Source organism: Pleurodeles waltl, chromosome 1_1, assembly GCF_031143425.1.
Source record: "Pleurodeles waltl isolate 20211129_DDA chromosome 1_1, aPleWal1.hap1.20221129, whole genome shotgun sequence".
Lineage (NCBI taxonomy): Eukaryota > Metazoa > Chordata > Amphibia > Caudata > Salamandridae > Pleurodeles > Pleurodeles waltl.
In genome coordinates this window covers 268,464,056-268,492,048 of record NC_090436.1, presented here as the reverse complement: position 1 = coordinate 268,492,048, position 27,993 = coordinate 268,464,056, and the positions used below count along the sequence as shown (strand labels likewise).

General features: G+C 44.2%; 1 protein-coding gene across 1 annotated transcript in view; it reads right to left on the bottom strand.

Annotated features, from left to right (window-relative positions):
* Window positions 1–13,283, bottom strand: part of PARP8 (poly(ADP-ribose) polymerase family member 8) — a 636,820-nt gene extending 623,537 nt beyond the window's left edge. The window contains exon 1 of the mRNA XM_069221607.1: window positions 12,853–13,283. Within this exon, the coding sequence (XP_069077708.1) occupies window positions 12,853–12,943 (91 nt within the window). The 5' untranslated portion in view covers window positions 12,944–13,283. The remainder of the gene's footprint in view (window positions 1–12,852) is intronic.
* Between the last annotated feature and the right edge of the window lie 14,710 nt (window positions 13,284–27,993).

The window sequence follows — 27,993 nt, the reverse complement described above, 5'->3', positions numbered from 1 at the left end:
CTTTTTCCTCCCTCCTCCCCTGTGTGCTAGGCGGCAGCACTCACCGAGGTCGTCTTCGCCGGCGTTGATGTTCATAATGCAGGAAAAGTTAGACGAGCATCGGAAAAATTTGCAACTCGGGCTCCATTGCGTCGTGGTTGTTCCCTGAGTCTCCAGAGGTGAGTCCTTTGACTTCTGTGTTCTGTTTCCGCTGTGCTTTTGATATCATTGGTACCGCCCCGGAAAAGGTGGCGGATAGGCCTGTCTTAATACAGTGGGTGGTACATTGTCTTCTGCCTGGCTGTTGGTGGTTACCGCCATGGTGCTTGTTGATACCGCCTTGGCGGTCGGTGTGTTAAAGTGGTTGTCTCTCTGATCGGTTTCCGCCGTGGTCATAATTCCTTTTTTTTTTACCGCTGGCCTGTTGGCGGTATTACCGCCGCTTTATTACCGACCGCCAGGGTTGTAATGAGGGCCTTAGTGCCAACACCAGCCACTAGAATATATATTGCCCGTCCAGAGACATTGGTATATACACTACCTATCCTATCCATTCAAATAGATATTGGAACTGGTATATGGAAATTATACAGTTGTGTCTGCCATTGTTATGTAAACTGGTTCTTAACCAAGGCAATATGTACTTCTGTGGTCACCTTAATATACTAGGTTCCCTGCCAACGTAATAATGGTAAACACTGCCAGCTAGACACTGGAACTGATGTTTCCCTTCTGCAATGTACACTCACTAAATGGTTTTACTATTAGAAAGGATGGTCGCCTTAACTTTGTACCAGTTTGGTATTAGCCACTCTTTGTTAATGCTTGGTATTGTGTTTGAAGAATTTGAAACATGATGTGTGCATAAAACAGAGTTGTTTGCAGGCCTTACTTGAGACAGAAGCTAGCCCATGAGGAGGATGTATGACAATGACAACACACAAAGCACTGCTCAATTGTTCATTTTTAAACACTAACAAATATTTACAATTACAATCACATGCAGAACATATATTTTCCTAGAATAAGATTATTTGTGGTAAAAAACCACAGCCAGGAAAGAACCCAAGTCTCCAGGAACCAAGATCATCAGTTCAGCCATTAATGTAGGTCTCCTTCTGTGACAAACTTAAACTGCTTTAAAACTGTACTGAAGAATGTTGATTATCAAAAAGTCATTTGCATTTGTAAAAACGGGCACAAAAACTCAGAAGTGGATTCAAGGAAGGGGCTGGATTAAAAGATGGTTGACATACAGATAAGAGTGTTTTATTTCTAAATCGGGATTTTAAAGTTGATACTTGTTTGGGTGATGAAGTTATTGTGATCTGATATCTTGCCTTGTGTTAAATTTATGGAACCTTCAAAAGGGTTGGGTGTGGCTATAAGAAATTAGTACTAGCTGTTGCTTTAATTTTGAGGCCCATGTCATGTTGTTAGTGCAGTTCAAGGTAGGCATGTGACCATTTACTGAAATATATCAGCACAACTAGAACAAAGTTTGGCTGACATAGGAAACGAGCCTACTGATGCAATGAACAAACAACTCTCTCAAGGACGGTATGAGAAAGTGAATTATTATTTTTATTATAAGGAAGTCCAAATATTAATGACAATATTGCTGACTGAGTCCAGTTAGATCTCAATAATTTTAGCCTGAGCTCAATCCTTGGTTGCTGTAGCACAGAGCAAACAGGTTAAACTTAGGAGAAATATTTAAAGAATTTATCATTACAAAACCAGTTAAAATGTAACCAGCCCTGTAAATTAAAAGTCTCTAGTGACACTGGAAAGCATGTCTCCAAGTCTGCCTGTACACATTGTAAGGCCTAAACATTCCGTTTTAATACTGGTAACTCATTCCTAATGTAGGCTCTAAAACAGTAATGAGCAATTAGAAATAAAAATGACAAAAATCAGATGTGGGGAACCATAGATAAGATTTTTCAAACTTTTATATGTTTCTAGTGCCAAAAACAACAAAGCTCCAACCACGGGTATCTGGTCACCTAAAAAGTTGCCAACTTCAGCCCTGCAGTGTTTTTGCTGCTGTGCTCTGATTGGCCAGCCTCTGGCAGCCTGGCCAGGCTGCCTTGATGAAGTGTGAAGTGGCCTGGCTTCACACAAAGAGATGTGCATGTGGGAGGAGATCTCCCCTCAGCAGATGGTGAGGCAGGAAGGGGGAGGGCTGCCAAACTGGTCTTCAAAGGCAGAGAAGGACACTTGGAGCAACCCAGCAACACCCCCACATCCTGCAAACCCAGACGGTTAGGTGCCCCCTTGATTAGATTAGGAGAGGGCAGGAGAGGGGTGTGTTTAGGATTTTCAGCCACACCAGTGGGTGGGCTCAGCCAGGTGTAACCTCCAAAAATCACTTTCAGCCATGATGGATTTTTGAGGAATGTTGCCTCCTGGGATTGATTTTTGCCACACTTCCCAGGAAGTGGTCCTCACAGGGAGAAGAACCCTGCACCTGATTGGAGAACCAGGACCCCCCTGTTTTTCACCCAGGAGCAAGGATAAAACTGGCAGACCTGCACCCACACCTCAGATCAAAGACAAAATTAAGGTCTAAAGCGATGGAGCACAGGTCCAATATGGGGACAAGGATTGGACCATGGAAACTTATCGTCTGGCTTTTAAACTTTTTTTGAAGTCGAAAATTTTCAGCGCTGCAAGGCAGTAGGCTGTTGCCAAAATGGGTTCCATGAGGCTAGAGAGACACCAGATGAAGTCCCAGTGAAGCTGTTGACTTTGGTGGGTAAGTTCAGAGCATAAGAACATCACTTCCTGGGGGTTTGGCCCTAAACAACCCCATAGTGCCCTGTTCTGGGAAACTCCATCATGGCAGAATCTTTCTTCCTTTGGTCTTGGAACACCCCTGAGGTGTGTCTAGTAGGTTGTTGTTCCCCCAACAAAACCAGTTCTGGGACAGGTTTCCCCCCACTGGAACAAGTGCCACTCTTGTTGCTTAAACAATGGCAGGGGCAGGCCTGTGTGTGAATTACATTTGGCTCTGAGAGGGGCTGACCCTTTGAAGCTAGTATAGCTGGTGGCTACATCCTTGAAGCCATTTTTTCAGAAAGAAGTCACACCTCCTCCCAGCCAGGGCCCTTTTGTTCCCCTTTTCCAAGAGGAATAAACACCTCCCAGAAGGCTGCCAGTTGACAGTTGGGATTTATCTCTGAAAGGGCTAATAAAGGCTACGAGCCTGGAAAATATGCAGTTTCTAAAAGTGGCATTTTCGAAACAGTGATTTAAAATCTAATTTTAAAATAAGAATGAATTTTAAAATCCTATTAATTTGAGTACTTGAGTCATGGTTCTAGCTATTCTCATACTGAAGTAATAGATAAGCAGTTATAATGTAACCCACTGCTTTTTTATGGCAGAGCCAGCCATGCCACAGTGTAAAATGTAAGTACACATGTCCTACTTTTAAAAAACCATACACCCTGCCCTATGGGCATTTAGAACCCACCAGAGGGTGACACATGAGTATGAAAAAGGAAAGTTTATGCCCGGCAAGGGGTTTATTTTGACAGGTCAAGTTGGCAGTTTTAAAACTACACACTGAGGCTGCAGTGGCAGGCCTAAAGAGACGCTTTGTCACTTTAGTGGTGGCACAATATATGCTACCATCTACTAGTGACTAGAGACTAATGACAGGCCCTGGTACACAGAGTAGCATATACTAGGGACTTATAGGTAAGTTAAATACCAATCAGGGATTAACTAATTCAACATGTTTTTGGTGGTCAGAGCACATTCATGGGATGCTGGAAGGCATGACCCCAGTGTTCAAAAAGTCCATAGACCAGCAGCCTCAGTCCAAAAAACTGGAGGCTAATCATGCAAAACAAGCATTGGCAAAGTCAATAGGTCTGCTACTGGCCACCATTGCCTTGGCAATTCTTTTTTTTATGTTGCCATTAGTTTTGTAACTCTTTATTGTTCAAGAAGCTGTTCATCAATCTAGAAAAAACACTGGCTAATAGCAAAAATATGTTGTGGTCTCAAAAAAGCAGACATTACCTTAAAACTCCCTGGCATTGAAGTGAACTATTTTGTGTGTGAATATACTATTGTTAAAGGGAAGTATGCCATATTTCATAGTGAAGTCAACAACGGCTAAAGCGGGCAGACAACCTGCCCTTTGATACAGGCTGGAGTTGGTGAGAGAATAACGTGGATGACCCAACAACAGACTAACAGATGAATCCTGGCTATAAAAACCCATATAACTAAATATGTTATGCATATAATTTTAGCTAAATCTAGAGGTTTTTGCTAACACAGACCTATAAAAAAGTCAAATGGTCTGGCACTGGCTGGTAGCCTCTTGCCTTTGAGTTTGAGAAAAAGGCTAGAAAGAAAGAAGACAAGAAAGAAAGAAATCAAGAAAGACGAATGAAGGCAAGAAAGAAAGAAGGCGAGAAGAAAGAAGGTGAGAAGAATGAAGGTGAGAAGAAAGAAAGAAAGGAAGAAGGAAAGAAAGAAAAAAACAACGATGAAGGAAAGAATTAAAGAAATAAGACAATAGAAAAACAAGAGAGAAAAAGATGTAAGGAAAGAATGAAACAGAATAAAGGTAAGAAAGAAAGCAACATTGAAGGAAAGAAGAAAGAAAAAGGGAAGAAACAAAGGGAGAAGGAATCTAAGAAAGAAAGCAATAAAGAGGGAAAGAAAAAAGAAGAAAAAGGAAAGGTAAAAAAAGACCAGGATTGGCAAGAGAAAGAACACTGATTAGCTAATATTCAAAGTTCATGTTAGCTGATGTGGAAAGGCACCAGTTAGATAAACAAGGCCTCACAGAAAGGAATTTACAACAGCACTAGTAAAAGCTGGGATCTGATGAAGCCGACCTTGTGTGTCCTGCTATCACATTAGGCTATTAACTCCTCGGATGCCCAGTAAGAACTGGTCTCATGCTCAGCCACGGTCGACATGTGCCGAGGCCAGCTCATCCTGCACCCAGCTCATGGGGGGAGTGCTAGAGCTCTCCCCTTGAGCCTCCCACCCACTCCCCCAGGGCAGGGATGGAAGGGGAATCACTTACCCTTCCACCCCCCCACCACCTCCCCAGTGACGTCTGATGACGTCAGTGCACAAATCGTGCACTCAATCAATCAAAGAATTTGTAAAGCGCACTACTCACCTATGAGGGTTTCAAGGCGCTGATGGGGGGAGGAGGAGGCAGCTACTGATCGAACAGCCAGGTCTTGAGGTGTCTCCTGAAGGTAAGTAGGTCCTGTGTCTGTCGTAGGTGGGTGGAAAGAGTGTTCCATGTCTTGGCGGAGAAGTGGGAGAACGATCTTCCGCCAGCAGTCGTTCTGTGGATGGGTGGGACGCTGGCAAGGGCAAGGTCAGTGGAGCAAAGCTGTCGGATCGGGGTGTAGAAAGAGAGCCGTCTGTTGGGGTATTCTGGTCCGGTCTTGTGTAGAGCCTTGAGAGCATGGGTGAGGAGTTTGAACGTGATTCTGTTGTTGACGGGGAGCCAGTGCAGGTCTCTCAGGCGGGCTGTTATGTGGCGGGGGATGTCCAGGATGAGGCATGCGGAGGTGTTCTGTATGTGTTGTAGTCTGTTCTTGAGTTTGGCTGTGGTTCCTGCGTAGAGGGGGTTTAGGCGTAGTCCAGTTTGCTGCTTACGAGGGCTTGGGTGACCATTTTCTGGTTTCAGTGGGGATCCATTTGTAGATATTATGAAGCATGCGGAGGGTGTTGAAGCAGGAGGAAGAGATGGCGTTGACTTGCTGGGTCATTGATAGCGATGAGTCCAGGATCAATCCCAAGTTGCGTGCGTGTTCAGTGGGAGTCGGTGCGGTTCCCAGTGTGGCAGGCCACCAGGACTCATCCCATGCAGAGGGGGTGGAGCCGAGGATGAGGACTTCAGTTTTGTCAGAATTCAGTTTCAGGCAGCTGTTCTTCATACATTCGGCAATGGCCTTAATTCTTTTGTGAGGGTTGGTTTTGGCGGTGGCGGGGTCCTTGGTGAGGGAGAGGATCAGCTGGGTGTCATCGGCGTATGAGACGATATTCAGGTTGTGAGATCGGCGATGTTTGCGAGCGGTGCCATGCAGATGTTTAAGAGGGTCGGGCTGAGGGACGTTACCTGGGGTACGCCGCAGATGTTTTTGGTGGCTTCAGAGCAGTATGGAGGGAGGCGGACTTTCTGAGTTCTGCCGGTGAGGAAGGAGATGATCCAGTCCAGGGCTCTGTCGCAGATCCCTGCATCGTTGAGGCGTGTGCGTAGAATGTGGTGGCAGACGGTGTTGAACACGGCCAGGAGGATGAGGGCCACGGTTTTGCCGTTGTCAAGTATGATCCTGATATCGGCGGTGTCAGAGATGAGGGCGGTTTCGGTGCTGTGGTTGCTGCGGAATCCAGATTGGGACGGGTCCAGAGTGTTGATCTCCTCGAGGAAACTGGTCAGTTGTTTGTTGACCATTTTCTAGATTACTTTTGCTGGGAAGGGGAGCAGGGAGATGGGCTGGAAGTTCTTGAGGTCCTATGGGTCCACCTTGGGATTCTTGAGGGGGGCTTTGATCTTGGCGTGTTTCCAGCTCTCCGGAAAGGTGGCGGTCTCGAAGGAACTGTTGATTATCTTCCGGAGTTGGGGTGCAATGGCGGAGCTCGCTTTGTTGAAGATGTGGTGAGGACAGGGGTCGGATGGTGAGCCGGAGGGGATAGTGTTCATGGTTTTGATTGTGTCGTCGTCGTTGACGTGGGTCGAGGAGAGCAGGAGGCTAGTGGGTAGTGAGTCTGTGGTGTTGATGGTTGACGGGAGTCTGCGTATTGAAGCTGTTATGAATGTCTGCGATCTTGAGGAAGAAAAAGGTGGCTAGGGAGTCCCAGAGGTCTTGTGATGGTGGGATGTCGTTGATGTTGGAGCCAGGGTTGGAGAGTTCCTTCACGATGTTGAAGAGCTCCTTGTAGCTGTGTGCATTGTTGTCGATGCGTTCTTTGAAGGTTGTTCTTTTGGTGGTTCGGATGAGTTGGTGGTGTCAGCAGATGGCGTTCTTGAAATCTGTGTGGTTGTCCGGTGTCCGGTGTCTGTTCTTGGAGCCACTTTTTCTCTTCGGCATGCTTGCTTGGATTCTTGGAGGTCTTCGGTGAACCAGAAGGCCTTTCTGTCGGTGCGACTGTTAGAGGGTTTCTTGATCACGGCGATCAATGGTCATCACAGGTCACCTCTTCCAGCTTCCAGCGCAATGAAATGCTAAGCATTTCTCTTCGAACCAGGGGGTAGGGGAAGGCAGAGGCATGGAAGGAAAGGAAAGCCCTTTCCTTTCCTTTGCTTTCATGTCTCTGTAAGCATTTCTGCAGCCCGATCGTGAAGCGATCAGGCTACAGAAATGCCCACTAGTCACCAGGGAGTTTGTTTCTTTATTTATTTATGAATAAGAGGAGCGGCCCATTGGGCAAGGGTCGCTCCCTAGGGGGACAATTTGGGGCAGAAACCATTAGATGCCAGGGATTGTTGACTTTTCCTCTTTTGTACAGGAGGGGAGCGATCCCTTAGGCAAGGGTCGCTCCCCTGGGGGGCAAATTATTTTAGGCCATTTCTGCCCCAATTGGGGGCAGATCGGCCTATTTTTATTATGCCAATCTAAACCACTAGACCCCAGGGATTTGTTTTGTCAATTTCACACAAGGTGAGCGACCTCTTAGGCAAGGGTCGTTCCACTGGGGGGCAAATTTATTTTAGGCTATTTCTGCCCCGCTTGAGGGCAGATTGGCCTGTTTTTATTAGGCCGATCTGCCCTCAAGGAGGGCAGAAACCGCTGGGCACCAGGGATTTTTTATGTGCCAATTTCATGCAAGGGGAGCGATCCCTTAGGCAAGGGTGGTTCCCCTGGGGGGCAAATTTATTTTAGGCCATTTCTGCCCCCCTTGGGGGCAAATCGGCCTATTTCCTTTAGGCCGATCTGCCCCCAGGAGGGCAGAAACCAATTAGGCACCAGGGATTGGTGTGTGTGTGTTTTGTTTGGTCACATTACTGTTGGCCATATCTACCCCCCTTGGGGGCAGATTGGCCTATTTTTGGAAGGTCCATCTGCCCCCAAGGAGAGCAGAAAGCCCACCAAAGATCAGGGAAGATTTTTTTTTTTCAAAAAAAGAGGGTGGGGGTATGGCCATACCCCACCCCAAATAAATGGGGCCAAAGTTGTTCTGCCCATCGGTGGACAGATGAGGCAATTACCCCTGTTCCACTCCAGAGGGGGGCAGAAAGCCTACTGGATTCCAGGGAATAAAAAATAACAAATTGTGGTGTGGGGTCTACCAACCAGTATGGACATGGTTATGCCCCCACCCCAACTGAAAGGGGTAACAGTCTTTCACCTCTCCCCCTGCAAACTAAAACAACTTATCCCACGGCAAGCAAGAGGACATTTGATTATTTTGGTTTTGGGTTTTACATTTGGGCCATGAGAGCTTGTCTAACTCTCAAAATCGTCCCACTAGGAATGGTGAGGGCTGCACTTTTTAGACTTTGGGAGGCTGCCATGTAGAAAACTCCACAAGACCTAGATACATCTGAAAACTAAACATCTGGTTGAGTCAAGGGTGGTGTGCTTCACATACACCCCGCACCATTTTCTTACCCACAATAACCTGCAAACCTCCAACTTTGCTGGAAATCGCACATTTTTCCCACATTTTTGTGATGGAATTTTCCAGAATCTGCAGGAATCCACCAAATTCCTACTACCTATCATTGTCTCATCTATACCGATAAAACTTTTGCCCAACTTTTCAGCCTAAAAATGTTTTTTTCAAACTGCCCTTTTGAACCCACTTTGGTTCCCCCTCAATTTTGAAATGTTTTTGGCTCTACCCTGTCACAGGCACCTGGCCCACCTACACAAGTGAGGTATCATTTTTACCAGGAGATTGAGGGGAACGTTGAGTGGTAGGAAATGTGTCCCAGTGCGGTGATCCAACACAGAAATGTTGGAAAATGTGATTTTTTAGCTAAATATGAGGTTTACTGAGGATTCTGGGCAAGAAAACACTAAGGGATCCACACAAGTCACAAATCCCTGGACTCCCTCAAGTGTCTAGTTTTCAGAAATGTTTGGGTTTGTTAGGTTTCCCTGTATGGCTGCTGAGCCCAGGATCAAAAACGCACAAAAACAGGTAGTTTTGTATTTGATAATTTTGATGTGTCCACATAGAGTTTTGGGGCATTTATTTTGCGGGCACTAGGCCTACCCACACAAGTGAGGTACCAAAGCTGGGTAGAAGGAAATGTGTCGCTCCTCTTAGGTTCCAGAACTTTCTATCGCCGAAATGTGAGGAAAAAGTGTTTTTTTTGCCAAATTTTGTGGTTTGCATAGGATTCTGGGTAACAGAACCTGGTGGGAGCCCCACAAGTCACCCCATCTTGGATTCCCCTGGGTGTCTAATTTTTAAAAATGCACAGGTTTGGTAGGTTTCCCTAGGTGCCGCCGGCTGAGCTAGAGGTCAAAATCCATAGCTAAGCACTTTGCAAAAAAATGGTCTGTTTTCTTTGGGAAAATGTGATGTGTCCACGTTGTGTTTTGGGGCATTTCCTGTCGCAGGCACTAGGCCTACACACACAAGTGAGGCACCATTTTTATTGGGAGATGTGGAAGAACGTAGGGTAGAAGGAAATTTGTGGCTCCCCTCAGATTCCAGAACTTTCTGTCACCGAAATGAGAGGAAAAGTGTTTTTTTTGCCAAATTCTGACATTTGCAAAGGATTCTGGGGAACAGAACCTGATGAGAGCCCCACAAGTCACCCCATCTTGGATTCCCCTAGGTGTCTAGTTTTAAATAATGCACAGGTTTGGTAGGTTTCCTTAGGTGCCGGCTGAGCTAGAGGCCAAATCCACAGCTAGGCACTTTGCAAAAAAACAGCTCTGGTTTTTTTGGGAAAATGTGATGTGTCCACGTTGTGTTTTGGGGCATTTCCTGTCGCGGGCACTAGGCCTACCCACACAAGTGAGATACAATTTTTATCGGGAGACTTGGTGGAATGCTGGGTGGAAGAAAATGTGTGGCTCCTCTCAGATTCCAGAACTTTCTGTCACCGAAATATGAGGAAAAAGTGTTTTTTTGCAACATTTTGAGGTTTGCAAAGGATTCTGGGTAACAGAACCTGGGGAGAGCCCCACAAGTCACCCCATCTTGGATTCCCCTAGGTGTCTAGTTTTAAAAAATGCACAGGTTTGGTAAGTTTCCCTAGGTGCGGGCTGAGCTAGAGATCAAAGTCCACAGCTAGGCACTTTCCGAAAAACACGTACGTTTTCAATGTAAAAATGTGATGTGTCCATGTTGCGTTTCATGTTCCTGGCATTTGGCCCACCCATGCAAGGGTGGTACCATTTGTATTGGGAGACTTGGAGTAACACAGAATAGCAGAACAAGTGTTATTTCCCCTTATCTTTCTCTACATTTTCTCCTTCCAAATGTAAGACAGTATGTAAAAAATAGGGCTGTTTGGGAAATACCATGTAATTCACATGCTACTATGGGCACCCCGGAATTCAGAGATGTGCAAATAACCACTGCTTCTTAACACCTTATCTTGTGCCCATTTTGAAAATACAAAGGTTTCCTTGATACCTATTTTTCACTCTTTATATTTCACCAAATGAATTGCTTTATACTAGGTATACAATGAAAACCCATTGCAAGATGCAGGTCCTTTATTGGCTCTGGGTACCTACGGTTCTTGATGAACCTACAAGCTCAATATACACCCGCAACCAGAAGAGTCCAGCAGACGTAATGGTATATTACTTTTGAAAATCTGACGTTGCAGGAAAAAGTTACAGAGTAAAACATCAAAAAAAATTGCTTGTTTTTTCACCTCAATTTCAATATTTTTTTATTTCAGCTGTTATTTTCTGCAGGAAAACCTTGTCGGATCTACACAAATGACCCCTTGGTGAATTCAGAATTTTGTCTACTTTTCAGAAAAGTTTAGCTGTCCAAGATCCAGCATTGCTTTCACACCCACTTCGGTCACTAACTGGAAGGAGGCTAAAAGCACAAAAAATAGTCAAAATGGGGTATGTTCGAGTAAAATGTCAAAATTGTGTTGAAAAGTGTGGTTTTCTGATTCAAGTCTGCCTATTTCTGAAAGCCAGGAAGATGCTGATTTTAGCACCACAAACGCTTTGTTGATGCCATTTGCAGGGGAAAAAACACACGCCTTCTTCTACAGCCATTTTTCCCATTAGTTTGGTTAATTTCTCTATCTCCTCCAGGGGAACCCACAAAGTCTGGGTACCTCTAGAATCCCTAGGATGTTGGGAAAAAGGACGCACATTTGGCTTGGGTAGCTTATGTGAACAAAAAGTTATGAGGGCCTAAGCGCAAACTGTCCCAAATAGCCAAAAAAAGGCCTGGCACTTGAGGGGGGAAAGGCCTGGCAGCGAAGGGGTCAACCAAAGGCAGCACTGCAGTAATTATAAAGTAAAAATAAAAACACTGGCATTGAAGGGAAGTACCTTATGTGTGGATGTCTTCCTTGTAAAAAAACAAAATGCAGTCACTCAAAGTGAAAGTGACCAGTGGCTTAAGTAGGCTGACGAACTGTCCCATGCTGTATGTAGTGGGCGAAAGCAAAATTGAAATGACGCAACAGACCAACGGATGAAGAGAGGTGGCAGAAAGTCCTTTGAGGTAAGCATATTATACGTATAAATTTAGTAAATTCAAAAGGTCTTGGCTGATGCCAAATCTAAAAATTTGCTTTCCTTACACATCGGAGACTACAGTGAAAAGGTGGTTGCTCTTTTTATTTCCCACGACAATTGCTCTTTCATTACTTGCCTGCGCATTAATAAATTGTACTTTGACAAAGTTTGAGCGAGCTTTCTGCCTCTGCGTGAGGTTATGCGCCCATGAACATGAAGCAGATGGATGGTTAAGGTGCAGAAAGACCCTCATTTCAACAAGTGCAACTGCTGCCATGGCAACAGAAGGAAATTCCATTGTCAGTGTCTGCTAGACAGAAGACAATCGTGCCATCGCAAAAAAAAAGACAGCGAGAAAGGAAGTGAATGAGAAAGCGAAAGCAATAATGCACACCTGAGCAGTAGTCCCTGTAGGGGGCTGCAGTATAGAAATGTGACAGAGAGGCAAAACTGCCTGACCTTAAGCACCGAGAAGCGAGGGCATAAGGAGCTAGAACAGAGCTAGAACACAACCGCAGCATCTGTGCCCCGACTCCACAAAAATGATTAGCAAATACATTACTTCTCGCTGTTATTTTCTTTTCATCGAACAAAATCACAGGGGATTTTCTCGCCTGTCTAGGACCAGACATCAAATTAAATTCGAGTTATTCTCCGCTATCCTTCCATTTAAACCACCTCCAGAATACCAAAATGTAACTGTATATATGCCCCTCCGGGCCACGGACGTGCAAAAATGGCACACGTTAAATGCACTACATCACTGAAACGTGTGAGGCAGGCCAATAAAAGGAAACAAGCCAACAAGAATTTCGAGCGACTGTTTTTCATGTGGGCACTGCTCTATTATTAATGCCCGCCCAACAATGGGTGCATGAAACTGGCCTAGACAGAGCCGCTGCTCCAGTGTTGCACCACCATTTGACAACAGCAGGGGAGGTGGGCTACCCCACCTGTCATTGCCTCCTCTCCTCTCCCTTCACAGGCTTTCCGTTCACAAGGTGGGCGGAAAAGGCGAGGAGGACGCGGGGACTTTTATTCTTCGGTGACTCATCGCCCATAAATGTGGCAAAATGAAAGAGCAGTGAAGCAAACAGAAATGGGGAAGTGGACGGCGAGCGGAGAGAATGCCAGGGTCCCTGTGCCGGGCGGCGGGATATGGAGTGTGGCAGGCGCGCCCCGGTGGCTATGTGCAGCTTACCTGTGAACAGGCCGTCCTTCTCCGCCTTGCACTTCTGGATGACCACGTCGATATCCTTCTGGATGCGCTCTTGCCTTGAACACATCCCCATGAAATAGCACCCTGTGAAAGCTGCCTTATCCCCCCGCCCCGCCGCCGGCCAGTGGTGCCACCGGGGGGGCTCCGGGCGCTGCCAGGGGAGGATGGCTAGGGAGGGAAGAGCGCTGGGGCTGCTTGAGGGGCTGCTTACTGCACCGGTTGTGTCTGGGCGCCACTCCCTCCGCCCGTCGGTTCGTCCGTCAGGTGCTTGTACTGACAGCAGGAATGATCACCAGCTCAGCGGCTCGGGCAGGCGCAGGATGAGGCAGGCGGGCGGCATCAAGACGCGCGCGGTTGGAGACGGGGGCACAGGAGGCGGAGGCAGGGGGAAGGAGTCGCATCCAGGCACCAGCAGGAGGCTGCCTTCGCGCAGCCGCAGAAACGCCCCAGCAAGCCAAGCCCGGCTAGCTCCTTGAAGAGGCAGAAGGTGCTGAAGCGGAAAGCACTGCCAGGGTCAGATGGGAGAGCGCTGTGTGACTGCTCACTAGTGGAGTGCCCGGCCCTCAGTTATCCCTCGACTTAGTCTAAAGTCGCCACATGTCCTACTTGCAGAACACTCCTCCCTACTTGTTTTGTTCAAGGTGGTCAGTCAATTAGTTTTTATGCTTTATAAGGTAACCCAGGGTGGCAGCGAGCACAGGTGCATTAATGCTAACAAAATGTTGCCTCCGTAGCTCAGGTTGATGTTGAATGTATGGATGGTAGCACAGCACCAAGGTTGGGAGGTGTGGCTCTCGGTACATGTACATGTGTATTCCAAACATTTCATACATGTGTATCTCAAACACTTTCGCAGAGCTTGAGAGACTTTTGTCTGACATTAGTAGCTGTCTGTCATACCTGTTGACTTCTAAAGGGACCACCATTCTCTTGCATTTGGACTATAGATCGCCCTATATCTTGGCATACCTGAATCCATTGTATAATGCTACGCAGAAAACACAATTAATTTTACCTGCAGACATTATAGGTTCGACCATGTCTTAAGGAGATAAAGACCTGGCTCTGGATTCCGATGAAGCAATAACTTCTGTTTAGATCCCTCTGCATTGCAGCCTTGGTTTGGACAAGACAGACTCCATCTTCTTGTCTTGTTTGGTGTCTCAATATGTCCTTCAAGGCCTTTGAGATCAGGCACCTTTCATTTGCTGGCAGCTCCTAGCTTGTATCAGTTCTGCTGGGTATCTACTTCTTAGGTCTCTTATGATTCCTTGCAGTATCAAGAAGCCCTAATGACGTTCCTGTTATGTTAACCGCAATCCGATTTGTTTGTCTGTAATGTTCTGTCATCCTTGATGTTGGCAACAGCTGAGCTTTCCTGATTTGCATCACAAAGATGTCCACTGGTGTATGGGCTGTGAAAATAAATAGATTACACCTGAAATCTTCTTTCAAAAAGTCAAACGTTATCCATCATGCTGCAAGTTATTAATAGTTGCAATAGAATCCTTAAAAGGAGCGTGGAGTTTTCCCTCTTTGCAGTAGCAAAAAGCAGGCTAACATCCTAACCAGAACACCGCCGCTTAACTCATCCTAGGCATCACCAGAAGCGCACACATCATGCCCTACCTCTCGAAGTACACTGGCTACCTGTCCAGAAAAACTGCAATTTCAAGCTTCTCATCCATGCCTACAAAGAGCTCCACAACACAGGACCAGCCTAACTTAATAACCAACTCCTACTCTACCAACCCTCTAGACATCTACAAACCTTTACTCTGTGCCTTGCATGAGTCCTCTGCATCTGCTAAAGCAAGACTGGAGGTCGCACTTTCTCCTTCATTGCAGCCACAAACTGGAACCTATTCCCTCTACATATCAGGACCACCAATCTACTGCTCAACTTCAGCAAGAAGCTAAAGACCTGGATGTTCAACTATGAGCACCTCTAGACCTATACTCCTGCTCTGGCATCTAGGTACCCTCAAGGGTGATAAGCTGCACCATGCAAATCTACTTAACATACCTTTGCAGAATACAGCTGTTGTGGGCATGGCGACCACCCTGAGGGGGCTCAGACAGATGTCTTTGGCAATTAAAAAAAAGGCTAAATGGACTTGTTCTCATTCTGTGAAGCACTATGCGTTATTCCCTTGATTCACAGCTCTTCCAGTTCTAGTCCAAAGTTGCATATTGTACAGTAATTGTGTTTTTAAGATGACTCTGCAGAAGATGAACTTCTCTCAATCCGAAAAACTTCTTCCTTGTGCTCTCCTTGATTATAGGGGATCCAAGTCCCAAAAGCCAATATTGGCCCCTTTTGTCCCTTTTGATAACTGCTCACCATTTACAAGAAAAAACATATTCAAGCCATTGGTAAAATCTGGATTCCTCACTAGACTTTGCTGAGTCTGGGCGAACACAAAGGTATATAACTTTATCCTTTAGAGGAAAGCTTCATATTGTACCCTCTTTGCAGAAAATAACTGGGAGGTGTCTCTTACTCCTCCCTCTAACAAGTTATTCTCTTTTAGGAAGGTAGTATTAGGAGTCAGACAAACCTGCCAAAGTTTCTATTATCTGCAGGGGTTATTTATAAATCAGAGCTCCACCATGATTCCCAAAAACAGTAGATACGTACAGAGAGTGGTTGTAAGGAATTGGGTTCTTTGTTGAGAGGGGTGGAAGCCCCATTCTGGCAACAACAACAAGCCTTATCAGGGTGAACCACCAAAAGTTACTAAATTAACCTGTGCATAATCACCCTGCTAGTTTCAACCAAAACAGTCATGCTTTAATGTCTGTGTAAAGTATATATGTATATATGCAGCACACAAACAGTAATAAAGTGGAAACACAGAACAAGAAAAATCCCAAACAGATTTGGAAAAATAAAGTACATTTTAATAAATAAATTGACACCACAATAACAAAAATCTAATCCGTAGAACCAAGGCTATTAAATGTTAAAGGTTTTAGTGGAAATATGGCACTTGTGGTTACCTGGTCACCCTCAAATGGGGGAAAGTCACAAGTCCAGGCTGACCATGATAGAGCATGGGCCGAATACAGGGACCAGGTTAGTCCCACTGAACAGTTACCTTCTTGAGTACAGTTAAGTACAGCAGAGTGGCGTAAAGTGGATAAGCGTAGAGTGGAGTGGCAAAGAGTGGGTTGGTGTAGAGTGTGATAGCTTACAGTAGAGTAGTGTACAGTGTAGTGGCATACAGTGGAGTGGTGTATAGGGTAATATCGTAGTAGCACACAAAGGAGTGGCATATAGTGCAATGGCTTAGAATGGAATAGGTTGGAGTGGAGTAGAGTGGAGTGGTGTAGAGTGGAGTGGCATGTTGTGTAGTAGAGTGTAGTTCAAAGAGATGTAGCGTGAACATGTCCGAACGAATGTAGATGAAATTAGGTAGTGATGTAGATTAAAGGGTAGAAAGGGTAGTTTTTGATATTACCTGTACATTGGTTAAGTACTGTTTTAGTTTTCACCACATTTTGGCTGTGTTCTGGTTTACAACCTTAGAGATAGATAAATAGATGGTTCTATTGTTGTTCTCTACCTATTTCCAGTTTACTGAAATGGTAATAGGTAGTAAGATTTCTTTATATATTATTAGAATGTTTAGGAGGTACCGCACTACTACCTACAAGTACTGCAGTTTTTACAGGTAAATGAGTTTACAGGAACAATATAATAATAAATATGAAACAATGAAAAATGTATTGCAGTACACTATATTTGTGAAATATAGTGTTTTATGGTCTAATAGTTTTTGCAAATTATTATTTGTGAAAAATTTTGTAAGCAGTGCAGTTATTTCTAAGGAGCACTGCAGCACTCCATTAATGTATTTTAGAAAAACATACATATTTAAAAAATAAAACACCTTAATGTACTATGTTTGTGAAAAATAATGTAGTAGATTGTATTTTTAATATTTGTAAACATTTATATTTGAAATTTTTTTAACTACTGCAGAACTCTGTGACCTTTTCCAAAAATATATAGACACTTATAAACATTTAAGTGGTAACATGTAAAGAAAAATATAAAACCTATATCTAAGGCCCTAACGCACAACACAGCTAATGCGTGGGTAAAACAACATGACTGCCCTTTACTTTTGTAAAGGTAGCCATTAACCAATCATATACCACTTGTCATCAGCAAGTACAGGGAAATGTCACTGTATTTCTCAAAATTTCATGGTATTTTGCAGCCTCAGAAATCATTGATATCACTTATTACATACGTTTAAATACATTATAACTTACAAATATTTAACCTACATACCTGTACTACCAAAAAGGATCATCTGCAAACCATTATCTATAATCCTGCCAAATTTCATGAAAATATGACTTATTGTTTCACCGCTAAGCGCGAGTACACAGTCAATGAACAATACATTGGCAGAAAAACATGTTTTGGTACCCCCTTTTTCTTGGCAGCTCCTTGACCAATCACAGTGAAATTGTGCATCATCTACCAATGTAGAAAAAGCATTAGGTCTGCAAAGTTTCATGGAAATTCATAAAATGGACACAAACTTATTAACTGTCAAGAATCTGAGGAATTTCTATCTTTGAGAAATCTGACTATATCCTGACTATAACTACTGAGTGGCTACTGCCACTCTGTATATGTATAGATGGCTCATCATGTCCAACCGAAGCCCCGTTTGTCTCACTGTCTAGAAGAAATCTACAAACAGTAGAGTCATTCACAGTCATGTGACCCAGGGCTCTGGCAGAAAATCACAGTTGGTTGGGACAAGAAAGTTGCAACTTTCTTAAAGTTGCATTTTCAGAATTGTAACTTAAAGTCTGAATTCTCTATTAAAGAGGATTTTAAAATGTTAAATTACAATTCATGTGAGAGTAAACAGCATATCTCCATCTGCTCCCAATCCGAAGTTATCACTTAAGTGTAATAAGGTAACTCAGTGTTAGTCAATGGTACAGATAGCTTTTTCAGTAGGGAAGAACAACTTTAGGAGCTTTTCACTGACAGGACCTGTAAAACTGAAACGCCGCCTACTTTTACATACCATGTACCCGGCCCTGGGAGCCCTTGGCCACTACCTTTTGGTGGCTAATAAGTATTGAAAAATAAGGTTTGGGCCTGGAACAGGAGTTATTTTGCAAAGTTGAAATATTGGTTTAAAACTGCACACAGACTGCAGTGGCAGGCCAGAGATTTGTTTTATGAAGCTACTTTAGTGGGTGGCACCAAGAGTGCTGCCGCCCACTAGCAGCATTTAATTTACATTCCCTGGGTACAAGTAGTTCTATTTACTAGGGACTCACAAGTAAATTAAATGTAGCAGTTAGGTATATGTCAATGGTACCGTGTTTTTGGGAGAGAGCCCAAACACTTTAATAAATGGGTTCAGCAATAGAAGGCAAAAATCTGGGGGTGTCGCCAGGTCCAACATTAGTACTTTACAATGATTGGGTATTATGCACAAATCGTCTGTAACACTTGTGTTTCAGAATTATTATTACAATGATTGGGTATTATGCACAAATCGTCTGTAACACTTGTGTTTCAGAATTATGGTAATTATTACTAAAATCTCAGCATTCATAAGCATAGCCAGAGCTAACCCAAGCAAAAACCCATATTATTTAAAAGTATCATCATCTGTATAATTATGTGTCTATCACCTACCTATTTTACATCATCCGCGTCATGTTGGTTTTCCCTGCATACTTTACTTTACAGCTGAGGCTGTGGTTGGAATACGATCTCTTAGCACATCTCTCTCAGCATTTGGTCCTTGTGACTACCTTTCCCTTTTCTGGCTCATCTATATACAATAGCATCCTAGCAAAGGGAGTGTGAACTCCTCAACATATGTGTAGCTACTATTATACCCAATGCTGTCTTACAGAAGGGCATGAAAGGCAGTGCTGTAATAACTTTTCTTCCTTCAAAGCTAATTCTGTACTAGGTGAGAAGACATTGTGACAGCAAGCATGGCACACAGCTCAGAGAGACAGAAAACATCCTTCTCTGTGTTGTTTACATTAACACTGTGAAAACTGAGTTTAAAAAATAAAGCATGGTGATCAGTGTCGGCTGGCTTATGTTTATGGCAGAGGGGCAGGGGGAAACACAATAATAATAATAAAAAGGAAAAAAAGGCACTTACCTTCAGGCGTCTTCCGTGCAGCGTCCTCCTGTTCCTGGAAGCTTTAACGCACGGAAACAGGAAACATCACTAACCAATCATGATGTTGCTTTCATACTGGTAACCAGCATGAAAGCAGCATCAAGATTGCTGTGAGCTGGCTCTCTCAAGCTCGAGACCTGTGCCTTTTCTACCCCAGCTGTCTTAAGACAGCTGGGTTAGAGATGTTTAAAGTGCACATGTCTGGCTGGCCTAGCAAGGCGGCCAGCCAAAGGGACCTGCGCACTTTAAACATTCCCGATACCTCTATACCACTCAAAAGATTGAAGGGAGGTACGACTTAGTGGCACCTAAGACAACTGAAAGATATCGGAAACAGAGAGAAAGAAGTATGAGGATCTGCAGGGGCATAATGATGGAATATGTAGTCAATGGTAAAATCCTAAATGAAGTGGCATCAGGACAAGACATAAAGGCATTCGTTCATATTGCAAACAGATCATTATCAAGGACACAGGACTGTAATATGATAAGTCCCACTGGACTTCTGTAGTAGGACCAGCGGACCAGAATTTGGGTCATAGATCTGGTAAGTTACAGAAGTAAAAGGCATCCATGTAATTAAGTACTAGCAGAATTACGCACAACAGGCTGGCACACAGCAGATATCAGGAGGAAGCAACATGGAAATGTACTGATCCAAAAAAGAGCAACAAATCAGTTTTGGTGGGATTGAAGGACTGGAGTGAACTATACTAGATAGGAAATCCCATGAAACTCATAATGTTGCCAGGTAAAGAGGGAATCACTAGGCCACCTTTCACTGTGACTCCTAACTTTAAGTTCTTTAAGAACTTTAATCCATTGCACATTCTATGGGGTCATATGCCTCAACAAATCTTTGATGGAGTAAAATCACTATTTAGGATTTTCCACAATCTTGCTGTTGATGTATCCAGTAATGAACATATGTATGTATGTTTTTGTTACTTATATAGTACTTAAACCCCATAGTAACCAAGGGCTTGCTTTTTTGAAACAGTGCAGTCTATTCTGCCAGGTGCAGTAAGTCGTTGTCCATCTGAGACCAGAAAAAACAGAGCATGTCATATTGCACCTGGAAGAGGTGAGATTTTACTATTTTTCTCAATTTTGAGAGGCTGTATGGTGGATGGGTATTCTGTGTGAGAGGCTCTGCTATGGCAGATCCCCATAAAGTTGCTATATCGCAAATCTTGATTAGATGTTGAGTTGTAGGTCCTACCTTGTTTGTAGGAATGTTTTGCTTGTAACTTTTCTGAGGATATTTGGGTGCATTGCTGCAGTTTTGAATTTTAATCTTGCTCAAGAGAGTAGCCAGAAAATGAAAATACCCCCCACATTGAGCCATACTTTGAATGCCATTGGGTGATCAAAGAAAGTATGCCATACTCAACTTAGACTAGGTCCCTTCATCCCACCTTCTGCCCATGTATCTCTCATCCTTTAAGACTGTCATGCATCCATCAATCTATCCATCTTTTTGATGCTTCCATCCATCCTTTCACCGTCCAATCCACTTTTCCTTTACCTTTCTCCACACGCTTCCATCATTATATTCTTGCATCCATTTTTCTGTTCTCCCACTAACACATCCAGCCATTCACCTATCATTTTCCCATCCACACATCTGTTCATTTTTATCCATCCATCATTGCACCCTCCTTTGATCAATCCACCCATCCATCCAAACTTCATCTAGGCCTTGATTATTCCATCCATTGTTTCTTTCACCCATCCATGCAAATGTTGTTTTACACTGTCTTTTCACACTTGCATCCATCTTTTAATGCTTCTGGCCCTTCCTTCATGTCACATCTTCTTTCTTCTTTTCATATGTCCTTTGCTTCACTTTCCCATCCAAGCTCCTCTCTCCCTCTCTCTCAAAAAATATTGATTGTAGTTTATTCAAGCTGGGCAGGAGGAGTACAATAAGAGACAAACCCTCTTCCTCAAAGTGTTTTTGTGAAGTTGGAGTATTTGACGCTGAAATAAAGGACATTTCAAGGTGAGTGATCCTTGGGTGTCAGTACTAGGGACAAAGGAAATGAGTAACAAGGGTGGACAAAAAAGGAATCAACATCAGAATTTGTCTGTTTTGCTCTTTTCTGTGGTCCTTCAGAACTCTTGCTAGCACTGCAATATTTTGATTTACTCTTTTGAATACGAACTGCTTGATTGGAACTTGTGTGCAGGGCCGGCTTTAGCACTGGTGGTGCCCAGTGCAACAAACATTTTGGCAACCCCCAATGACCTCCTCTTTGGATTCCCTCACTACCACCCAGCTAAAGTGGCAGTCATTTTTCCGCAGCCCCTTTCTCACATACATTTAATTTGTTTTAAAGCACTGGTAAAGGCTGGCTTTACTAATCCACTCATCTCTCCACACAAAATATAGATCTCTTCTTTGTTGCAGGCATAATAACCCTCTGCGTTACTTTATGGTGAGTCAAAACTGCCACTAGATAAAACTCTGATCTGTCTCTTTGTAACAGGAACGTTAATTACAAGAGTTCTCTTGACATTTTTATTGCTACCTGAAAGCTGGACGATCAAGGAACTCTGCAGCAGGTGCTTTTAAATCATAGGTTATTGCTAAACACTGCACCTTCCCCTGAAGTTACTACACCCGACCCCTCTATCTCCCAAAAAGACAGCACCCAGTGCGGCCACACTGACTGCACCGCCCTAAAGTCAGCTCTGCTTGTCTGAAAGGGACAGTGTTGAATTTTTCTTGCTACAGAGTTGTGTGAGGTCTCACAATGTTTCAGAAGTCATGAGTCCAACTTAAGGCACCTTTCATGGTGGGTGTTTCATTGCTGATTGTGGGCTTCTGTTTACTTACTGTCTTCCCTTAGCTTCCTCGCTACATGCTGAGGCAGATCGGGGCAAACAGGATTTATGTAATTGAGGAGAAAGTTGAGGCCTTCAACACTATTCACCCACAAACCCTCTGGCTGCACTTGCGGGGGGGCACCTCCTGCAACACACACCTCTCTGTTGCAGATCCCCCTGGAAAAGTAGGCTATGCTCCATCCATATTTTGCATTGTCTACTTCTTACCTTTTTACCCTGGCCGTCATAAAGGGATAGCACTCCGCTTATGTAAGCTCAAGCCTGCCTTCTGGAGCTTTTCTGCAGTTTTGGTCGTGAGTGAAAGATATTAGGTCAAGGTATGCTCTCTATTCTTCACAGATTTTCTTTTAAGATTTCTTCATTCTTCCTTCCTCTCTGGCATCTATTATTTATTTTCGCAACGAAGAATCTGAGTGCTGATGTTAACTTGTTCCCACGGCTTGCCGACTTGATTTGCTTTTACGTACTATTTATTAACTTGAGCCAATAATTCACTATTCACAATACCAGTCCCATGGTTTCACTGGCAGAACTCAGACCACCATCAAATTTGCTCTGGATTCTGTTAACGTGGATTATGCCTATGACCCCCATATCAGTGTTCCTACAGGAAGACTGTATGCGCACATTCCAGATGAAAATTCACATTAATCGTTTTTGGTTTGGAACCATCCAGGCAAAATACCTTTAGTTTGATTAAAACTGATGTTGGGCCTGTCCTCATTATTTGGGATTTTGGAATGTTTAGCTACAGCTTATTTACCTTGGAGTAGCACATACCTTCGCCATGGCTATTATAGTCTTGGTGGAACACCATTGTTGTTGCATATAGAAAAAGGAACAGAGAAAGTGACGAAGCAAGTAATTTTTTCACCAAGTCTAAGACCAGGAGTTTCGGCGCATGAGTTGAAGAAACCATTTACCATCCGCCACCGTGTGGTAATGGAGCCACGTTGTATGATTGTGGGGGTGTTTTAGCATCCATTTGCTGGTAGGGCCTTGGCATCTGTCTATAAGTGTCTCCCATAGCAATAGCCCTTATTGCTGCGGCATAAGAGAGGTGCAGATCAATTGCTGTGGCGAATCAGTATTTCTCCTCTACACTTTTACTCTGCGGTTTCTCATAAATACACATTTCACAACACATACCTTGGAAATTATTGATTTTTCAAGGTCTAGGTGTGGAAATAGGCACTTGCCCAGCTGGCACACATTTAACAAAATGTCCAAGTTCACCAAGGGGCAACACGTTTCAATAGGTTCACAATGTACGCCTCATTACAGTTCAGCAAGGACATCTTTATATTGTTGCAACTTACTTAGGATGTCGGGATTTGCCTTTTGTGAATGAATAATGTGCATCCTTTCCTTTAGACAAGACCCACATCCATTAACACAAATAGTCTGTAAGGTACCTTCACTGAAGAATGCACTGTGAATATCCACATGGTTTTTAAATCTGCACCTACTTTGGGAAGAGCATTGCATTCAGAATTAACAAAAATACAATTGTTTCGCAGCAGAACTAGAAGTAAATTATTTTAGTATGTTTCAGTTCTGAGTCCTGTAGAAATATTAAATTCTGCCGTTTCCTTTTTCTTTTACAATTATGTTCAGTTTCCTAAATGAAAAGTATTTTAAGGAATAAAATAGGGCATTTACAAAGGTTGAAAATATTGAAATCAATTTACATTTTTGAAACACCTTAAGATGTGTGTATACTTTTCCTAAGTATTTTGAAATTGTTTTTTCTTTTACTTTTTTTAAACAATGCTTTTCAAACAAACGTTGGTGTAAGAAACTGAGTTAGTGGTTGACGGGGCGAAACCCTACTCAAACAGCAACCACAATCCTTGTCAGGGTGAAGCCACAAGAAAACCCCAACTCAACCTGTGCTCAACCCTCTGGTAGCTTTGCACAGAGAAGTCAGGCTTAACTTAGAGGCAACCTGAAAAGTATTTATGCAGTATGTCAAACTGTAATAAAGTGAAACACAACACCAGAAAAATCCCACACCAATTTAGAAAAATAGAGTCAAATGTAATAAATAATTTCAGACCAACAACAACAAAAATCCAATCAGTGTAACTTATATATAGTTTAATAGATTTAAGTGGAAATAGTGCCAAAAAGCACAAAGCGCCAACTGTGGTTATCTGGTCACACCAGACCGTGACAAAGTCACAAGTTCAGGCCGACTGCAATGGAGTGTAGGCTGGATACAGGGACTAAGGTAGGCCCTCTGAACAATAGTACCTTAAATCCTGGATGGGCAGTGTTGCTAAATCCCATGTCAAGGATTCCGAGGCGATACAAGATCCTGGTGTGGAAATGTGTCACGTAGCAGTGGCTCCAGAAAGCTACAAGGCTGTGATCCGAGGCCTTGCATTGTTGTCAAAGATGCTGTCGACAAGGGCTTGTGATGCGAAGACCTTTGTTAAAGGGTGGATGGTGCACCAACTGGTTCAGAAGAAGTTGCAGGGCTTGCAGTGTGGAGTCATGTGTCATTGCCGCCGAGAATTCCGTCGATGAGGGGCTTGCGATGGCAAGACCTGCATCAAGGATGGGTCACCTCAGTGGTTCCATTGCTTATGTTCGTTATTGATTATTGATTTTGATGAGATTGATCGATTAAGAGTACAGAGAGTTCCCACTTAGTCAAAAGATTCATCGGCCTAAAGAGCGTCCGAACACAGGTAAATTATTACTACGGACCGCTCTATCAGTAGATGGTAGCAGAGGACGGTTTCGTCTTTTGGGACCCTGTACTCCTAAAGTACATGGTGTTGAATTAACGGTTACGCATCTTGAGACCCCATTCGAGAAGTTGAATTAGATTTTTTTGGGGGGATAAAACGGACTGACAAGATGATGATGGGCTAGGTCCACCGCGACTTTCCCGGGATCTCGGAGCTTGCGGATGGAGAGAACGGAGGTGTGGAATCAGCGCTGGCGGTACTAGTGATGGTATGAGTGAAGTTAGGGTTTTGCGCTTGCACAGCTTATTGCCGCGTGTGTGAAAAGGTTGCGAGGATTTTCTTTTTAAGGATAGCGGAGGTGCGACTCCGAGTGTAGAAGTAGAGAAGTCGTCGAACTTCATAGAGTTAGCGGAGGTGCGGCTCCGAGTGTGAGAGTAGGGAAGTCGTCGAACTTCATGTGCGTGTGGCGCTTTGTGCATAAAAAGGTCCACGTGGTTGTTGTTGTTGAGACGGGCCCTGCGAGGTCAAGAGACTCCGGAGTATGTTGATCCATGTTGTGGTCTGGGCGGTTTAGTAGGTTGATCGGGCGTGGTCAACGAGTCGGTACGTGTGTTAGGGAGTGAAAGAAACTTCGACTTCGGGCTTTGACAAGATTCTAAGTGCACTAGAACAGATCATTGACAAGTTGAGAGTAGGTCTGCGGGTCAGAGTTGCTTGCGAATGTGGGGACTGAGAAAGACGGAATAGCGGCCAGAGGCTAGTGAAAAGTCCCGAGGCTAGTGAAAGGTCCCTAAGGTCCTGAAGCGATTGTGTTACCCTTCCTGTAGTAAACCGACAGATCTGTTTTATTTTTTTGGTAGCTCGCAATATATGCAAGAAGTTGTTACGAGAGGAGGTGAGTGAAGGAAGATTAGCCGCGAGGCTTTGTCAGCCGCAGTGTGTGTGAGTGTGACGTCACTAAGAGCCGCGCTGGGATAGGTTGGTTGCAGAGAAGGGTCGCGCACGGATTGGACGCAGTCCGTGGGACTCGATTGGAAGGGGAAAGGCAGGTGAAGAGTATTCCGGGAATTAAAGTCACCTATCGATTACAAATTTTGTGGAATTAGAGTTACCTATTGATTATAAACTTGGTTAAATAAAAGACGAGAAAAATGAAATTCTTTAAAGCATTCAGGAGCGCGATGAAGGGGGAGTCTTACATTAAAGCGAGCGTAGGAGAAGAGACGCCGCCCGAGGGTACACCAGCTTACATTGTAATGGAAGAAAAGGGGGTAGCTCCGTGTCTTTGGCTAAAGCAATGGCACAAACTGACAGAGAAACATGGGAGCGTAGCGTTCCCGATACACAGGACATTCAATATAAGGATTTTAGAGAATTTGAGATTCACGATGTACGACATGAAGGTGCCTCCAAGGCTAGCACAGTTTGAGGCTCTAGCAATTTGGGAACTAATGGCCAGACAGCAACAGCAAAAGAAGTTCGAGACCAGAATGAGGAAGGTAGAAAAGACACTAGCGGATGCTAGGTGGGATAATGCACAGAAGGTGTGGAGGTCAGATGTATTGCAGGGGATAAAATTGTTCCCCGCAATTACTAAGGAAGGAGAGGAGACAGGTAAGAAAGCTACCTGTAAGACAGACAGAAAGTGTTCCAAGGATAGAGAGGACGAGGAAAAGTTGAGAAGAGAAGAGGAGTTAGAGGATGAGGAGTTGATAATGCAATTGCTGAACGACCGTCCACCGCCCTATGCAGAGAATGGACAAGGTCCAAGTACCAGTTCTGCCCCTCCGGCACCGGTACAGAACAATGAAACTCAGAGTTCAGGAGCATCATCGGGACCAAAGGACCCGAGTCTGCTGTTCACCCCGCAGATACCGCAGGTTAGGAGAATAATGTTGAAACCAGCAGAAAATTATCAGCCGCAGATGCCAGGGTACTACAACAGTGATAACAGTGCAGGAATGATTCTAGAACAAACCGTAAGGGGAGTACAGAATGGTTACAACCCAACAATGGGACAAGCTGAATCAACTCAGTTTATGCTGCCCCAGAAGCAGATGCAGGGAGGAAACGCACATGCTCAGATGACGGGGAGTCAGATGGGCATGCCGGCAATGATGACCCATGGTGTGGGAATGAACAAGCCACAGAACATGGGGAATGGACAGAATCCAGACGCGATATCCTTACCCATTACTGTAGGTCCAGCGGTACCTCTGTATAGTCAGCCTAACTTGGGTCTGAGCAGTCAGGGATCAATGCTGCAGAATGGGACAGAAAGAAGGTGCATAGAAAACACTCCAGGGATAACTCCGATAGCGGCTCAGCCAAATGGGTCTGGGTCCTTGATGGAGTTTAGTCCCATATGTGCTCAGTCGACACTGGTGAGGTCGAGCCCCCCACTGATAATACCTCTCACATCGAACACTGAAAAGCTGCCGCAGCCATCGATGGGAGTCGATGTGAACGCTACCCTGATGGGGGTGAATGCGCAACAGCTGACACAGTGGTTCAACAGTCTGAATTCCACACAAAATTCAGCTAGTGGGAAAGGAGAAGACTATATGAATAGGGTCAGGTTGAACATGGAAGCACAAGAATTGGTGGAAGGGACTATGGGTGTGAACAGGTTAGAGTCCTACACAGAAGAAGAGCTGAGGTATCTATGTCCCAGGATTACGAAGGAAGTGAACAAGATACATAAGAGCTTGCAGGAAGCAGCTGACAGAAACGGGGTTGACATAGACAAGACGAAACACTTGAGCAGGAGCTACAGGTTAGATTTTGGGACCACAGATTTTGAACACATGAGGTCAGCAGGCATGAAGACACACCTTAGAGAATTGCTGCAGAGTGCACAAGTGTGGAGGTGCTTAGACAAATGGGAAAGCAGGTGGGTAAAGAGGAAGGAAAAGAGGAGGGACAGTGCTACAGAACACAATGAGAAAAGACCGCAGAGTAGTGATACAGTAACAATGCTACCAATGAGGGAGACAGCAGGAGGAAAATTAGTACATGTACCATGGCACAGAAGCGACATTCAGTCCTTTACGGATGATTTTCCCAAACTAAGAGAGAAACCGATTGAATGGTATCAGCAGACTGATAGGTTTGTGAAGCTTGCAAAATGTCTCTGGGAAGACCTGAACACTCTCTTTGAGATTGTGGTTCCGGCAGATTTGTGGGAGGATTGCAAAAGAGCTGTAGGTTGGCCGACAAGTGAACCAGAGAGGGACAGGGAGACAGGTGCACCGTCACCTTTGGTGATGAGCTTGTACTATAAGGTGATTGAGCATTTGAAAACGAAGGTACCCGCGAAGAACGTGGATTGGCAGAAGATTGATCGAACTGCCCAAGAGACTAAAGAATCGATTCATAGTTAC